General features: G+C 42.3%; 1 protein-coding gene across 4 annotated transcripts in view; it reads left to right on the top strand.

Annotated features, from left to right (window-relative positions):
• FMN1 (formin 1) overlaps positions 1-18,252 on the top strand; it is a 403,953-nt gene that overhangs the window by 28,773 nt on the left and 356,928 nt on the right. For all 4 annotated transcript variants that reach the window (XM_053928167.1, XM_045201498.2, XM_053928168.1 and 1 more), the window contains one exon: positions 10,459-12,438. In XM_053928167.1, coding sequence (XP_053784142.1) covers positions 10,590-12,438 — 1,849 coding nt within the window. In that variant the 5' untranslated portion in view covers positions 10,459-10,589. The remainder of the gene's footprint in view (positions 1-10,458; positions 12,439-18,252) is intronic.

The raw sequence follows: 18,252 nt of genomic DNA on the forward strand, positions 1-18,252 counted from the left end.
TCAATTTTTTGTTCTTCCTCTTCTCCTTCTGGCACCCCTATAATTCGGATGTTGGAACGTTTCAAGATGTCCTGGAGGTTCCTAAGCCTCTCCTCATTTTTCTGAATTCTTGTTGCTTCATTCCTTTCTGGTTGGATGTTTCTTTCTTCCTTCTGGTCCATACTGTTGATTTGAGTTCCAGTTTCCTTTGCATCACTATTGGTTCCCTGTACATTTTCCTTTGTTTCTCTTAGCATAGCCTTCATTTTTTCATCTGGTTTTCGACCAATTCTGTGAGCATCCTGATTACCAGTGTTTTGAACTGTGCATCTGATAGGTTGGCTCTCTTCCTTGCTTAGTTGTATTTTTTCTGGAGCTTTGAAGTGATCTGTCATTTGGGCCATTTTTTTTTGTCTTGGTACGCCTGTTACATAAAGGGGCGGTTCCTTAGGTGTCCACCAGGGCGGGGTAATGCTGGTCGCTGTGCTGTGATGTTGTATGTGGGGGAAGGGCTGAGAGGGAACAATGGCGCTTGCTCAGCTCTCTGCTGGATTTCAGTCACTTCCTCTGCTACCCACCATCAAATTGGGCCCCTGTAGTGCTGATTCCCAAGTGGGTGGGCTTGTGCATGCTTTAAGCCCCTGTGGGTCTCTCCAACAAACTCTCCTGTGAGGCTGGGAGTTTCTCCTTCTGCCACCTCAGCCCCCACAGGTGTTTTCACTCAGAAGTTTGAGGCTTTATTTCCCTGCTCTGGAGCCCTGGGTTGTGTGGTCTGCTTTTCTCCCCTGCTGTTCCTCCTGGCTTATCTATGCACCAATGTGGAGCCGCAGAGTCGCCAGCCACCACCTTGTGGGATCTGCTAGCTGTAGCCTGGCCTTCCCCGCTCCACAATCCACCACCTCGCTGGGTCTGCCTGCCTCTGCCTTGCTGCATGTCCTCTCCTCCCCGGCCGCCTGTCTCCACTCCTCCTATGGTCTGGATGAATGTTTCTTCTTTATCTCCCCGGTTGTCGGACTTCCATACAATTCTATTTTCTGTCAGTTCTGTCTTTCTTTTTGTTTTTAAATTGTTGTTGTCCTTCTTTTGGTTGTGCGAGGAGGCTCAGTGTGTCTACCTATGCCTCCATCTTGGTTTTTCTCCCGGTCTGGTCTGTGTATTCAAATCTTTCTACAGTGTGTTATCACTCTATTTTTCTTGACTTAATCTCTCCTGACATGTATCTCAGAAACAAAGTGAGTAATTTTTCCCTTTGCACATGTTAGCAGATTTGCAATCTTATATAATGCTCATCTTTCTGGAATTCCCTTTTCTTAATTGCTACCTGTCAAAATTTTACCCTTTATCGAGCTATTTCAGATGCTGTTGTCTGCCTGAAGGACTTTCTGATTCTACACACATGATGTGGTCTCTGCTCTCTTTGCCCTTTATTGATCTGTTCTTTGATATTTTATAAAATGGGTTACTTTCTGCTTTGTAGTGTAGTAATTTATTTATTACTCCCATAATCCTACTTCTAGGATGTGTAGATTATTCGAAGAAAAATTCCTCCTTTGGGAAAAGAGCTAGAAAGCTATTGTTGATCTACTTTTGTTTTTATGTCTTCTATTTGATGAACAGTATAGCACTGCACTCCATTCTGGGGTGGGTGGAAAGGAGACACGAAGGCACCGACTTCTTCAAAATCAAGCATGAGAGGCATAATTCAAAGCTACCTCGGCCTGAATGAGTAATGGGAGGGAGCAGTAAATGCTACCCAGAGAAAATAGCTGTAGCTGGGGAAAGGCTATCCAAGAGGAGCTGTGGAAACACCTACTGAAAAAACATAGCCTAGGAGGAGGGGAGCCAGGGAATAAATATTCTGACCCTTCTTCCATTCTGCCCTCCATTTGCTGCTACTATTTACCAATGGCTAAACATAATAGAAGCCAGAGTACAAGGGAGCTAATTGATTGAATCCATAAAAGTCAGCCTCTTGATGCTTCGAGTTGTGTGCAGAAGGGTAGAGCCTGAATCTGAATGGACAGTTTTCAGATTCAGTTAACAAACAATTTTCAGTTTGTTAATGGAATTTAGAGTAATCTATCTTAGCAGCATTGGGGTCAGATGGAGGTTTAGGGCATGACTGCCAATGGCTAAACAAGTAAAGCTTTGCATTGATCATCTTTTAGGGACAAAATTAATTAGAACATTTACAGTAAGCAGACAGAATGATAGCAGCTAAGTCTTGGATTGTGTTTTAGGCATTGGTGAAATATGAACATTGGATAGCATCTACTAAAAGTCAATAGTTTCCCACAATAATGAAATACAATAGCTATTTCCATTTTGGGTAGAATAAAATCGTGTACTTGCTTATCATGAAACGAGTCAGGAGAGAAATATCCACTAGCAGTGCTGTCTTGGAGAGAATGTCAGTCTGGACTTTGTCAGAGGAAATGGAAGACATGAAGATTTTCCAGGAAAAAAAATGCTCTTGCACTGAGCACAACCAAAGAAGGGCACTTCATAGACCAAATTAAGATGTGTAATTTAGTGTGTGGAGCCTGCAGAGTTGCTGCCTTTTAGTCAAAGCAGAATGAGGCAATGCTGCTTGAAATAGTCCTGTGAACTCAGCATGAAATTGCAGTGCTGGTGTATTTAACCCCACTTCATATTGCTTTTCTTGTTATTTTTCTCCCCCCGCCCCTAAGACTTGCAGTTCTTTTTCCTCTGGTTTCTCAGATGGAAAATATGTGTGATGATTCAGCACTGCACTCTGACTTGCTAATGGACTGTCACAGAAAAGCGTTTGCCTTGCTCTGAAGCCTTCTTTTGACTAAAGTGTTAAGGTTTGAGTTCATTTGCTCAGAGTATACATTTTTCTTCTTCAAAGAGGAGGAGTTTTGTTGTCTTTTGGTCAGCTAGTAGGTGTCACCAAATAATATGTTGAGTCAGTGGATTGGAAACTTAGAAATTAAATTTCTCATTTCCCAAAGGACATGAAACTTGACACTGCCGGGGATGCTCACTGAATCCTGACTTTTTTCTTTGATTGAGAGATGGATATTTGGGAAGACCCACGGATAGTTATTCTATGCTCCAGAGAGAGGCAGCTCTATAAACATTCAATGATGATAGTGGAGGGTGTGCACAACAATTTTGATAAAAATAATTTCAGACTGTGGAAGAGAATGGGAAAAAAAGTGTTTGAAAAATGTTTGTGTTTCTTGGCAGTAATCTGCCTTAAATAGTTTGGATTTAGGATGTCCAAAATTGTAGCAAAGCTAATTCTAAAACTCATGCTAGGACCGTAAAACATGAACTTTGTATAAGTTTCCTCTCAGATGCTCTGTCATTGCAAAATTCAGGCAAGTTAGATCATTTCTGTGCCACTGATGTATCAATACCTGTGCTGCTGTGCATTAGGAGGAGAAACTTGTTCTTTCCAAGTGATGACTGCTTATAATGAAAACAATTCACTCCAGTTGTCAGCCCCTACCTTTCATTTCTGATAATGTCTTTTGCTTGAATTTTTATTAAACAATATGCCTAGAGAGAGAAGTACTAAGAGTATCTTCTCTACTTGCTTATGGCCATTGGAAACTTAGAAATTACGAACACATGACATGAAGAAATCCATTTGCACCTGGATTTGGACCCCCAGAACCTTTTAGAACAGTATTTTATCTTGGAAGCAAAGTACAACTCCGCAACATTTTTAAAAATTTCATAGTCCCAGGAATGGGACACTTTTCTTTTACAACTGATAGAAATCTGTTGTTGCTATGTATCCTGCCACAAACCACATGAATGATGTTAAGTTCTGCAACCCAAAACTCATTCCTTTTATCTTCTATACCCTATTGTTTGGTCCCTAATTGAAATGGTCTTCATCATGGTACCATACCATGGTTGTGACTGTCACTGTTTTTATTCTATTATTTGACAAACGAAAATGTAGCAATAGAAGAAAAGTGCATGGTCTTTAAGAAGAGATGAAGCTGAAGATAAGGATTTAAGGATATAACTGGAGATGTGATTCCTATTACTGCCAGGGAAGAAAGAAAGGCTTGCTTGCATTATGGAAGTCCTGTGGTTTAGTCTAATACTGGCTTCTGAGGAATGAATTCTGGTCTCAGTTTGGTTTCAATGATTGAAAGATTTCAGAGCTAGGCTTTACAGACTTGTAATAAAAGCATAATAAGAAGTTAGATCATTGAACCTTAATTTCTTTACCTGTAAAATATGGGGGCCTTGGCTGGTGTGGCTCCATGGATTGAGTGCCAGTTGGTGAACCAAAGCGTCACTGGTTTGATTCCCAGTCAGGGAACATGCCTGGGTTGTGGTCCAGGTCCCCACTAGGGGATGCTTGAGAGGCAACCACACATTGATGTTTCTCTCCCTCTCCTCCTCTCTCTCTTAAAATAAATAAAATCTTAAAAGAATAAAATGAATAAAATATGGGGCATTCCTTTACTACCTATTTCATTCTCAGCCTCATTTAAAGTCTCTTTTCCCATCATATATCTATCACTTAAATATCCGTATTTCCAGGAATATCTTCTCAAACCTTTGCTTTTCTTGGTCTGCATATTCTCCTTGAGTAACTTGAAGCCATTGACTTTAATTCTATATTATATGCATTCTGACAATCTTTGTGTTTAGACCACTTTACATAATGTAATTATTATATTTAAATTAAGGTTTACCATTTTATTATTTATTTGTGTTTGTTGCCTCTTTTTGTTGTTGTTGTTCCTTTTCCTAATTTACTGTTTCTTGTTTTCTTTTGAGTTTTTGAAAATTTTTTATTATTACATTTGAATCTATCAACTATATTATTGATTATAACTCTTTGAATTCTGTTTGAGTGGGTGCTCTAGGGATTATAATTTACATGCCTAACTCTTCACAGTGCAGTTAGATTTAAAGTATTATTATTCTTTACCAACATATAGGTCCCTTTTCCTACTTACTTTTTTGTTGTCATTGTTTTATATATTGTAAGTACATATATTGCAACCCCATCAAACAGCATTATTTTTTGCTTTTAATTGTCAAACATCTTTTTTTGATATATTTATTGATTATGCTATTACAGTTGTCCCATTTCCGCCCCTTCACTCAACTCCATCCTGCCCACCCCCTCCCTCCCACATCCCCCCCTATAGTTCATGTCCATGGGTCATACTTATAAGTTCTTTGGCTTCTACATTTCCTATACTATTCTTACCCTCCCCCTGTCTATTTTCCACCTATCATTTATGCTATTTATTCTCTGTACCTTTCCCCCTATTCTCCCCCTCCCACTCCCCTATTGATAACCCTCCATGTGAGCTCCATTTCTGTGGTTCTGTTCCTGTTCTAGTTGTTTGCTTAGTTTGCTTTTGTTTTAGTTTTAGGTGTGTTTGTTAATAACTGTGAGTTTGCTGTCATTTTTACTGTTCCTATTTTTTATCTTCTTTTTCTTAGATAAATCCCTTTAACATTTCATAGAATAAGGGCTTGGTGATGATGAACTTCTTTAACTTGACCTTATCTGAGAAGCACTTTATCTGCCCTTTCATTCTAAATGATAGCTTTGCTGGATACAGTAATCTTGGATGTAGGCCCTTGCCTTACATGACTTGGAATACTTCTTGCCAGTCCCTTCTTTCCTGTAAGGTCTCTTTTGAGAAATCAGCTGACAGTCTTATGGGAACTCCTCTGTAGGTAACTGTGTCCTTTTCTCTTGCTGCTTGTAAGATTCTCTCCTTCTGCTTAATCCTGGGTAATGTAATTATGATGTGCCTTGGTGTGTTCCTCCTTGGGTCCAGCTTCTTTGGGACTCTCTGAGCTTCCTGGACTTCCTGGAAGTCTATTTCCTTTGCCAGACTGGGGAAGTTCTCCTTCATTATTTGTTCAAATAAGTTTTCAATTTTTTGTTCTTCCTCTTCTCCTTCTGGCACCCCTATAATTCGGATGTTGGAACGTTTCAAGATGTCCTGGAGGTTCCTAAGCCTCTCCTCATTTTTCCGAATTCTTGTTTCTTCATTCTTTTCTGGTTGGATGTTTCTTTCTTCCTTCTGGTCCACACCATTGATTTGAGTCCCAGTTTCCTTTGCATCACTATTGGTTCCCTGTACATTTTCCTTTGTTTCTCTTATCATAGGCTTCATTTTTTTCATCTGGTTTTCGAACAAATTCAACCAATTCTGTGAGTGTCTTGATAACCAGTGTTTTGAACTGTACATCCGATAGGTTGGCTATCTCTTCGTCGCTTAGTTGTATTTTTTCTGGAGCTTTGAAGTGTTCTGTCATTTGGGCCATTTTTTTTTTTTTTTTTGGTCTTGGTGCTTCTGTTACTTAAAGGGGTGGAGCCTTAGGTGTTCACCGGGGCGGGGTAACGCTGGTCACAGAGCTGTGATGCTCTATGTGAGGGAGGGGCCGAGATGGAGCAATGGTTCCCGCTCTACTCTCCACCAGATTTCAGTCACTTCCTCTGCTACCCACAATCAAATTGGGCCCCTCTGGTGCTGGCTCCCGAGTGGGTGGGCTTGTGCACACTCTACACCCCTGTGGGTCTCTCCAACGACCTCTCCTGTGAGGCTGGGAGTTTCTCCTGCTGCCACCCCAACCCCCACGGGCGTTTTCAATCAGAGGTCTGAGGCTTTATTTCCCCACGCTGGAGCCCTGGGTTATGCAGTCTGCTTCGCTCCCTGCCGTTTGTCCCAGTTTATCTGTTCGCAAGTGTGGGGCCACGGGGGTACTACCCACTTCTCTGCCTGCCCCGTTCTCCGCCACTCTGAGTCTGGCCCTCTCGGTTTTTCTGTGCTTGAATGTGGGGCCAAGGGGTCTGCTAGTGGTCAGAGTGCCTGCCCCATTCGTCCCACACTCTGCCAGTCTCAGTCCCGCCACGGCAACTCGAGTCCTCTCCGCCCCGGCTGCCCATCTCTGCCCTTCCTACCGGTCTGGATGAATGTTTATTTTTTATTTCCTTGGTGTCAGACTTCCTTGCCATTCGATTTTCCATCAGTTCTGGAGGCGCAGTGTGTCCACCTACACCGCCATCTTGGTTCTCCCGTCAAACATCTTTTAAAGAACTCAAGAAAGGATTAATATTATATTATATAGATAGTTACCATTTCTGTTGTTCATCCTTCATTCTTGATATTATAAGTTTCTTTCTGGTATCATTTTCATTGTCTGAAGGCTTTCTTTTAGAGTATATTTTATTGATTGTGCTATTACAGTTTTCCCATTTTTTTCTCCCCATTATCCCCCCTCCACCCTGCACCCTCCATCTTCCAGCATTCTCCTCCCCACCCCTTGGTTCATGTCCATGGGTTGTATATATAAGTTCTTCGGCTTTTCTATTTCCTATACTATTCTTAACCTCCCCCTATTTTATGCCTACTAATTATACTTCTTATTCCCCATACTTTTCCCCTCATTGTCCCCCCCTCCCCACTGATAACCCTCCATGTGATCTCCATTTCTATGATTTTGTTCCAGTTCTACTTGTTTGCTTACTTTTTGTTTTTATTTTTTAGGTTCAGTTGTTGATAGTTGTGAATTTGTTGTCATTTTACTGTTCATAGTTTTCAATCTTTTTCTAATTCTCAGATAAGTCCCTTCAACATTTCATATAATAAGGGCTTGGTAAAGATGAACTCCTTTAACTTTACTTTACCTGGGAAGCACTTTATCTGCCCTTCCATTCTAAATGATAACTTTGCCGGATAGAGTAATCTACGTTGTAGGTCCTTGCGTTTCATGACTTTGAATATTTCTTTCCAGACCCTTCTTGTTTTCAATGTTTCTTTTGAGAAATCAGCTGATAGTCTTATCAGCACTCCTTTGTATGTAACTATCTCCTTTTCTCTTGTTGCTTTTAAGATTCTCTCCTTCTCTTTAATCTTCGGTAATGAATTTATGGTGTGCCTTAGTGTGTTTCTCCTTGGGTCCAATTTCTTTGGGACTCTCTGAGCTTCCCAGACTTCCTGGAAATCTATTTCCTTGGTCAGATTGGGGAAGTTTTACTTCAGTACTTTTTCAAATAAGTTTTCAATTTCTTGCTCTTCTTCTTCTCCTTCTGGCACCCCTATGATTTAGATGTTGGAAAGTTTAAAGTTGTCCCAGAGGTTCCTAAGCCTCTCCTCATTTTTTTTTTTGAATTCTTGTTTCTTTATTCTGTTCCGGTTGCATGTTTATTTCTTCCTTTTGTTCTAAATCATTGATCTGAGTCCCAGTTTCCTTTCCTTCATTGTTGGTTCCCTGTATATTTTCCTTAATTTCACTTTGTATAGCCTTCATTTCTTCCTTCATTTACAACTGAGCTCAATCAGTTCTGTGAGCATCCTGATTACCAGTGTTTTGAACTCTGCATTGTCTATCTTCTCAACACTTTGCTCTTTTTCTGGAGTTTTGATCTGTTCTTTCATTTGGGCCATATTTCTTTGTCTTGGAACACCTACTATGTTATAGGGATGGAGCCTTAGGTATTCGCCAGGGAAGGGCAACCCTGTTTGCTGCACTGTGGCCCTGTCTGTGGGGGAGGGGTCAGAAAGGGAATAATGGTACTCGCTTGCTCTACTCTAGCCCCACTTTCCAACAAACTCTCCTGTGAGACTGGGAATTTCTCCCTCCTTTGCAACTCCCACCAGATTTTACAGCTAGAGGTCTTTAGTTTCCCACTCTACCAGTCCCTGCCTTGTGGCAGGTCCTCTTCACCCAGCTGCCTATCTCCACCCCTTCTACCACTTTGGATGAATGTTTCTTTAACTCCTTGGTTGTTGGAGTTCCATGCAGTTTGATTTCCTGGAAGTTCTGGTTGTTTATTTTTTTTAAGTTGGTTTTTATCCTTCTTTTGGTTGTGTGAGGAAGTGAAGCATTTCTACCTATGCCTCCATCTTGGCCAGAACTCTGAAAAGCTTTCTTTAGAGACTCTTTTACAGCAGTTCTGCTTACAACTAATTCTCTTACTTTTCCTTTATCTGAAAATGTCTTTATTTTGCCTTTTTTTTAAAGGTTTTACTTATTTATTTTTAAAGAGAGAGGAAGGTACGAAGAAAGAGAGGGAGGAAAACATCGATGTGTGGTAGAAATACCTGTGCATTGCCTCTCACCACCGCCCCCCCCCATGCTAACAGGGGAGTAGGCCCACAATGCAGGCATGTGCCCTGACTGGGAATTGAACCAGTGAACCTTCACTTTAAGGAATGATGCCCAACCTGCTGAGCCACACTGGTCAGGGCTCACCTTGATTCTTGAAGACCAGATATAAAATTCTGGGTTAACAGGTCTTTTCTTTCAGTACTTTAAAAATATTGTTTCACTTCTTTTTCTGTGAGTACTCTGAGCCCACCTGGCAACTCCAGATTGACCAGATATCTGCATTTTTTAAACTTTCGTTTTATCATTCTTCTTTATCTGTCTTCCTCAAGGAGTTTCTATTATAAAACTCTGCCTCTTTTTTCTCTTTGTCTACTTGAGATGTACTTTTGTGTAGCTTTTTACTCTTTAAAACCAGTTAGAAAAGATCTGACAAAAATCACTCATTGAAGATATCAATGGTTAATAAATGATTATTGTGTTTCCCTTCCCAGAGGGATTTCTTTTAAACATGGACATCTTGAAAATTGAGCAATGCCTTAACTAAAGAAATGAAGTGTTGTCATACAGAATTCGAAACCCCATGCCTGTGTATAGAGATGTTAGCCACAGAGATACTCCTGGATACCTCAAGTTACAGGAGGGAGCAGCCACCTTTATGTTTGTGGTGTTTCGGCCACTTTGATGGTTGAAAACACTGGAAAAGCCATACAAGGCCAGCGGTGGCTTACAGACTTTTGCTTTTTCTTGGCATTTCCTCTGGCCTTAAATAGGTGAGAAGTATGAAAAAAACTTGAATTTCTTATTTAAATTTTAAACTTTAAAGTTTTTACTTTTAGCTCTTTTGGCAAAATATGTGAGTTTTCAGAGAAACTCCAAATTGCTAGCTAAATACCTTTACCCAAGTCTACTTTAAGTTAAATAAATAATATCAAATCTTAGAAAATGCTTTTTTGGATAGTAAAAAGGCTTGACTTATTTTTGCAAAGTGATATTCCAAAGGCAAGTTGTTAAAATGGCTATGTTTTGTAAGGATCTCAAAGTCCCCTTGCCTCAGGCTTTCTGAAAGGTATATTAGTTCTGTTTTATAAAAAACATAAACTGAAGCCTAGAGAAGTTGAGAGACCTTCTTTTGGGTATACACTGAGTTCCCATATGGGAAGAAGGAACTTCTGTCTTGGGGCTAAAATTCAATCACTCTGCCATCTCTCAGCTGTAGAGAAACTCTGCTGGTCAAGGTAGGGGGGGTGGGAGTGGGAAGAGGTTGCAGTCTGCCTCCTGGCTGATGCTTTGAGTTGGTTGAGGTCAGCCAGAGAGGGGGGCTAAGTCATGGTGATGCTTTGATTTATGTTGGTGTATGATTTATCCACTCTGTTAGACAAGCTACTTTCTTCCCCTGTTCCTCAGGCAGTCTCATTGCTGGAGATGACTGTCAGCTGCTTTCTCTGCGTAGCCACCATCACATGCCCCAGCACTGGAGCCTGGGAAGCCTGACCACAGACCAGCATCTCTGAGGCATGAATAATTAGGTAGGCATAATGGAAGGCACTCATTCTACCCTCCAATTGTGTAAGCCCATTACTGAACTCTGCCACATCAGCTTCTATCTTCCAAGGGGGGAAGTCAGAGGATTTTCGTACAAGGGCACTGTAACTCTAGACAGATTCAATAAAGGGTTTCATAACTGCTACCAAGTCAGAGAGGGGTCAGACATCACCAGCCTCAGCCTGCAGCCGAATGAACATCCAGGAGACATATTTTTCAAGCAGACTCCCACTAAAGACATTCTCACTGAGCTATACAAACTCACAGCGGAGAGGGCGAGACTGCTGGCCAACCTTCTAAGCTCAGACCACATCCTGGGGATCACGATGGGGAACCAGGAGGGGAAGCTGTCGGAGCTGTTGGTGAGCCTGGCCCCTGAGGATGACTGTTTCCAGAGTGCTGGCGACTGGCAGGGCGAGCCCCTTGTGGGCTGTCTCAATAAGAGGAGCACCCATTGGAACAAAAAGCCTCGGAGGTTTGGTGGAAGCAGAGAGAGCATGGAGGTGCTCCCACAGAAGGGGACAAGAAGGAAAGGACATGGGGGCCAGGAATCGGCTCCACAGATGGGGAGAGACCACATCTGTTCTAGCAACTCCATTCCTCTTTCTCGAGCAAGGCCTAATCTTTGGCTTCTAGAGGAGAGAGGCAACTTGCTCCCAAGAAGGCCATTTACCTCTTCCCTGCAGAGGACAGAAAGCTGCCCCCCAGAGATTCCCAGGATGCTGGACCCTGACCCTGGCTTTGGGAGCTTTGGGATGGCTTCTGAGGATGCTAAGCTTGGAAGAGGAGGGCTGCCCCCTGCCTGCAGCTCCACAGAGCCAGGGGATGGTGGTGCTGGGGAGCTACAGAGGGCACCTTGCAGGCTGGCACGTCAGCAAACATGTTTCTCAGGAAGTCAGGAGGACGCTGAGAAGCATCCACATTCAGAGAGGGGCTGGAGGAAGTCTGCTGAGCAGGCTCACGAGAAGAAACCTGTTTCCAAAGTGGTGGCCAAAGTCCAGGATCTGTCTGCTCAGGTACAGAGAGTAGTTAAAGCGCATCCTGAAGGTGAAGGAAGGATTGCTCTTTGCCCTGGAGCCCAAGCTGAATTTATACCTAGCGCAGACTTGCTCAACCTCCGAGGAGCCAAGGCTGGAGCTCGTGGTTCCAAGCGGTGGAGCAAAAAGCAGCAAGGGGACAGGTCGTTGCAGTCATCAGCCAAGGAATATCCTCCAGTCACCATTGAGGCGGCTGTGAACAAGGTCCTCCTGAAGGTGATAGAGAGTGAGAAGTTAGTTGAAGCCACTGAAGGGAAGAGGTTGGGCTTCCCCCACAGCACTACAGCCACCCACACCCTCCCAGACTCTAGAAGCAAAAGGAGAGCTGAGCTGTCTCTGAGTGGTCACAAAACCTTGTTTTTGGACCTGCCCCACAGTGCTGGCCCTGACTCCTCACAGGGTGGAGGTGATGAGAAGAGGCCTTCCTCCCCAGCACTGGCAGCCCTGGGCAAGGTATTTAATAATTCATCCTCTCAGTCTGGCATAAACAAACAGATGTCACCTGTTCCCTCACCTCTATCTCCAAGGCCTCCCAGCCCTCAGCATCATCACAGGATCCTCCGGCTGCCTGGAGAGAGGGAAGCCGCTCTTGATGACTCTCCTGCTAGAAAGAGCGGTACCTTTTCTGGGTCCACCTCTGCTGACACCTTGGAGCCATCATCCTCTGCGAAGGTCACGGAGACCAAAGGAGCCAGCTCGGCCTTCCTCAGAGCAGACCAACCTCGGTTGGTGCCTGGGGAACCTTTGGAAAAGAGCTTGGGGCCCGGGAAGATCACAGCTCAGCCTCAGCACCAGTCATCTCCAGGTTAGTCCCTGTTTAAGATGCTTTACATGTGTTTTTTCAGTGATTCACAAACTGCTTATACCATTCAGAGGCTGGTTAATTAACAATGAACCAAAATTCCTGAGCCTGTTAGTCAATTCTCCTTGTAGCAAGGAAACTGGGAGTGGTATAGGGAGTAGCAAGGAAACTGGGAGGGTGGAGATTGTGAGGATGGTGGTAACTTAGAGTCAGGGGTGTAGCTGCTTCCAGAAGCAGTGCTTTGTACGTGTCTTCATTTTATTTTACTTTGGAAGGCATATGCTAAGGCTGCCTCCATGGTGTTTAATACAGGCCTCTCGAAGGAAACAGGAATGAACAGGCAGAGAGAAGTAGCAACTTGTAGCTGCCTTTGATGCAAACACTGGATCATTGGCCACTTGACCTAAACCTTGCTGCTTGTGTTGATCGAGTGGCTTGAATTTGCTAGGACTCTCCAGGCAGAAGAGCAAGAGCACACTGCGTGCTGGCTTCTGTCTGTTGTTAGAGGCTTTTACTATTTGTTTTTGTTTTTAGTAATTACCTTTGCAACATCATGATTTTATGCCAAAAACTTTTTTGTTGCTGTTTTTACCGGAGGAGAGATTAATTCAGTCTAATTTGAGGAGACTTAGCTCAAATTTTCTTTTACTCTGTTTTTTTTTAGTTTCCTAAAGGAGCACAAAGTAATATTTACCCTAAAGTTATAACTTATTTATAGGTTACTACTGCCACTAGTATAACATCAGTTCTTATGCAAAAGGGGTTAAAGAGATAATCTGGCTTGTATGCTTAATGTGATTTGAAATTTTACATGAACATTAGGGGGTTTTGTAGGTGGGTTCAATAAGACAAAAAAACTCCCCCAAACCCCCCCAAAACAACAGCATATAAGTACCACTCCTGTATTCATTACATTTTCCAGGCCAGTGTGGCCAGATGTCAGGGTTTCATGTGCCAGTGTGTGGGTAACAGGCTCTTTTTCAGCGGCCCTTTAACAACATATGGTCAATGCTCTGGCTAGGGAATAGTTTGTAATACAATATATGGTGCCTTAAAGGTTAGAGCAAACATCCTGGCAATTTTTGAGATAAAAATACCTATCTAGGAAAGAAAAACTTCAAAAGCTTTCTGTCCATTTTGAATTCTTGACATTTTATAAATTTCTCTAAATCAAGGGGGTGGCTCTTTTAAAAATGTGGTAAATGGTTTCAACTTATTTTTTGCAATACATTGATCTTAGTTTGAAAAGACTTGCTTTTTCATTAATATAACCTATCTGCATCATGAAAAGGTCATAGAATTATAGATTTTATAGCATGTATCCTCAAACCCTAGTGATGAAAAGTCTTTCTCCCCGTGGATGCTTCAAAATACTTAGAGAGGAAGCTCCCTACAAATATTGGGTGAGAAACTTTTGGAGACATGGGTGTGGTATGGTTACCCTCACTCTGAAGGGGCCTTTTAGAAAGCACACCGATTCTAGGATTGTGTGTGTCCCTCAAAAAACAACTGTACAGTTAAATACATTGAGCTTCAGTAAACTTTCCCCCCCTGATTTAGAATTATCTTTTTATTTTGTTGTCCTTTTTCCATATAAAAATATTATAAAAAACTCTGTCATACCTGGGTCAAGGCAGGCACACAGAGGACATTCAGTTTCTAGGTGACTGACCTTGAGCCTACTGAAGGGCAAGTTCAACAGATGATCACTTTTTCCTTTGGCTTCTCCATAGAATTGCTCAGAACCATTCCCTTTACTTTGGTTCCAGATCTTCCATTGGGATTGTTAGTAGCCCTTTCTGAAGCCAGTCATTAAAATCACAGGGGTTCCTTCACAGGAGGACTGCCTACACTTTAACTTTATAAAAGGAGTTGGAAAGGGAAGGAGAATATGAGTGTGGAGTGACCGTTTTTTTCTGGCAGGATAACTTTCCTTTTGCTGGGACCTTTCCCTAGGACATGTAAACATGACCTCTTATCTTGGCCCTCCTTTGAAAACCATGAAGGGAGGGAGTTCTCCAGAGAGTATTTCTGATCTGTTTCCTGTGTTCTTGTCCCCTTTCCTCCCTTTAATCCCTCTTTTCTGTAGCCATGAGTCCTCTTCCTATTCTGGATCCTTCCATGACTTTCTGCAGCTGGCATGTTCTTATAGGGAGACTTTTCCTCTTCTAGCTGCCTTTGTCTTTCACTTATTTCTGCTTCCACCTCATCCCACCAGAGGGGGTCTGTAACTCATTTACTGTCACTGCGCAGTGGCTCTTTATCTGAACCCACCTTCTCCTGTCTCCCTTGTTGGCTGTTATTACCAGGCTGAGTTTATGGTCTGTAGACATTTATTTCCTGTGGAAATAACATGTAGGTATTTTATTGAAGTGATGTGTTAACATTGAATGCTCCCTTTAACTGCTCAAGTAAGAGATTAAGTCTGGCAAAAGTAATCAGATCCATTTCCAGTTGGAAGATTCTTAAGTGTTATGGACAAGTAGTAATTCCCAGGAAAGAGTGGAATCCACTTTGCACAGGACCAAGCCATTAAAGCCGACACTGCCGTCCACACAGGAGAGAGCATAAAGGTATCACACAGGCTCTTGGTCCATGTCCTATTGGCTTTGTAGTTTTCCTAACTCTTCATGTTCCAGGGGGTACGTACAGGAATTTCTTGTCGGGTGGTGATATGATCAGAGAGTATACTAACAATGAATAGTGGCCAAGTTTGTCTTCTCATCATCCACCCCCTTCCCTCCTCACACCTCCCCCACCTTGGAATTGGTTTTATAGTCTTTTATTTGGGGATGGAAACTGCTGTTGAATGTTCCCAAGCCTTTGTGCAATGTGGTCTTTTCTCAAACCTTGAGGGACTCTAGTTGGGCAAGCCTGCATAGCAGTGGCTTTGGGCTGGGATTCCTTTCTGTTTTTGATGATTTCTTTTACCTTTGATCTTCAGGAGACCCTTGTAATGCCAGAATCATCACATGAACTTGGCTCACCACCCTCAGGAACATGCCCAGTGTTCAGTGTGCTCCTCAGCAATCTTGTGATCTTTTCCTTTGATCGAAGTCACTGAGGTGGCGATGGGAGCATATGCCTCAGGCGTACTTCTTCCTGATGTTGTGAATCATTTGACCAATTCTTGTGCCTGTGAAAAGATGTAGTTAATGTCCGTGGATTGAGGGTTGAGAGGCATAATTGTGATAGATTTTATTCTATCTAATGCTACTGTCAAAACTTTGATTCCTGTCTGGATATATATTATGGGACGTAGATGTAATTTCTTCCTACATGAATTCTGAGATTTGATGCAATTCCAAGAAAATTTTAAAGAAAACTTACAACATCAATGGAGATATATAGCCATTTAAGATTACTGCAAGAAGTATGTAGAAAGATTACTGTAGAAAGTGTGTAGAAAACTATCTATAATTAATGTTAAGAAAGAAAATAATATTCAAAAGTTGCATATACCATCTTATATCCATATAAAATAAATATAAGAATTAAATTGACATGAAATACATTGCTATATACTTTTAAGAAAGTAAGGGGCTGGCAATTGAGACTATATGTAACTTTGACCCACCAACCCCACTTTTAGGAATTTAGCTTACATGAATAGATGCAGTAGTACGAACGTGTGCATAGGGTATTTACTACAGCATTGTTTGTAGTGCCAAAGACAGCTGGAAAATTTTTGAATATCCAACAGTAGAGAAATGGTTAAATAAATCATAGTCTGTTTATATTCTGTAATATTATGAGGCTATTCAAGGTAGTGAACTAGGTCTATTTCTAGCAAGTTGGAAAGTAATGCATGGCATGCTCTCAGATTTGTAAAGACAGTATCACCCTTTTCCACATATGTTTATATATGTTAGGTATAGCTTTGAATATCATGGAAATAGGTATAGAAACAGACTGGCCTGCCCTGGTTGGTGTGGCTCAGTGGATTGAGTGCTGGCCTGTGAATCAAAAGGTCACTGGTTCAATTCCCCATGAGGGCACATGCCTGGGTTGAGGGCCATTTGGGGACCTGTGAGAGGCAACTGATCAGTGTTTCTCTACTTCTCTTTCTTTGTCCCTCCCATTCTCTCTAAAAATAAAATAAATAATAATAAAAAAGGAGAAATACTGGACAGGTTGTTCACATTCTTTATGTAGGGGTAAGGCAGGGTGAGGCGGGGAATGAGATGAAGGGGAAGGCTCCAGAAGTACTGGAGAAGAGCATTAAGTTTTTTTCTTTACATCTATGTTGTCTCACTGGTTGTGGTGAATGTGTCATTTTTAAAGAGTGATTGTTTAACTACTTTAAATACACCTAAAGTGGTTGTGTGTGTGTGTGTTGTAGGGTTATATTCAAACCACATTTTTCTGTATTTCCGCCACGTCCTTTAATGAGGCAAAAGTCCAGCAATGAGACTGCAGCACTGCTAGGAAGGGAAGTGCAGGTTGCTAGGGAGCGTGACGGCAGTGCCCGAAAAGGACTAGTCAGGGACATCGGGTTGGGTGACAACAGAGCATTATCCAGAAACCAGGGGAAGGCACTTTGGGAAGGCTCCTGGATTAAACAAGTGCTGACAGGTGACTGGCATTCCCAGGCCTGAAGGAACAAGGGGAGCGGAGGTCACTGGAACCTCAGATGGGAGCTGAATGGAGAGGACCACATGGCAGGAAGAGTGGCCTGTGGTAGGGGTATCTGGCAGAGAGGAAGCTGTGGGAATAAATATCCTGGCCTCACTTTTCTTTGATCTTCTGCCTGGAAACCTCTTCTAACTGAACCAACCGGAAAGTAAAATGTAAGGGAATTGGTAGATGTGACCTACAAGGCCAGCCTTCTGGAGCCAAGAGCATGTGGAGAAGGGCAGAGAGTAGATCTGGAGGGGCAAGTGAGAGACAAGATGATGTAGATAGATTGAGCCACAAGGATCAAGAAGTGTAGAAAGATAGAATGGTATTTTATTTATTTATTTATTTGTTACCTTTTTAAAAAAATTGTTGTTCGCTCTGGCTGGTGCGACTCAGTGGATTGAGCAGTGGCTTGAGAACCAAAGGGTCACCAGTTCAATTCCCAGTCAGGGCACATGCCTGGGTTGCAGGCCGGGTCTCCAGTAGGGGGCACACAAGAGGCAACCACACAGGAATGTTTCTCTCCCTCTCTTTCTCTCTCCCTTCCCCTCTGTCTAAAAGTAAATAAATTAAATCTTTAAAAAGAAACCCAAAACTTAAAAAAAATTGTTGTTCAAGTCCAATTGTCTCCATTTCCCCCCACAACCCCCATCCACCCCAGCCATTCCCACCTTCCACCCTCAATCCTACCCCTGCTTTGGCTTTGTCCATGTGTCCTTCATACATGTTCTTGATGACCCTTCCCCTTTTTCCCCATGTTTTTCCCCTCCCACTTCCCTTCTGGTTACTGTGAGTTTGTTCTTTATTTCAGTGTCCCTGGTTATATTTTGCTTGCTTGTTTGTTTTGTTGATTAGGCTCCACTTATAGGTGAGATCATATGGTATGTGTCTTTTACTGCCTGGCTGATTTCACTTAGCATAATGCTCTCCAGTTCCATCCATGCTGTCGCAAAGGGTAGAGCTCCTTCTTTCTTTCTGCTGCGTAGAATTCCATTGTGTAAATGTACCACTGTTTTTTGATCCACTCATTTACTGATGGGCACTTAGGTTGCTTCCAGCAGTTGGCTATTGTAAATTGTGCTGCTATGAACATTGGGGTGCATAGGTTCTTTTGGATTGGTTTTCAGGGTTCTTAGGATATAATCCCAGCAGTGGAAATGCTGGGTCAAAAGGCAGTCCCATTTTTAGTTTTTAGTT

Source organism: Desmodus rotundus, chromosome 7, assembly GCF_022682495.2.
Source record: "Desmodus rotundus isolate HL8 chromosome 7, HLdesRot8A.1, whole genome shotgun sequence".
In the NCBI taxonomy this organism is placed as follows: domain Eukaryota; kingdom Metazoa; phylum Chordata; class Mammalia; order Chiroptera; family Phyllostomidae; genus Desmodus; species Desmodus rotundus.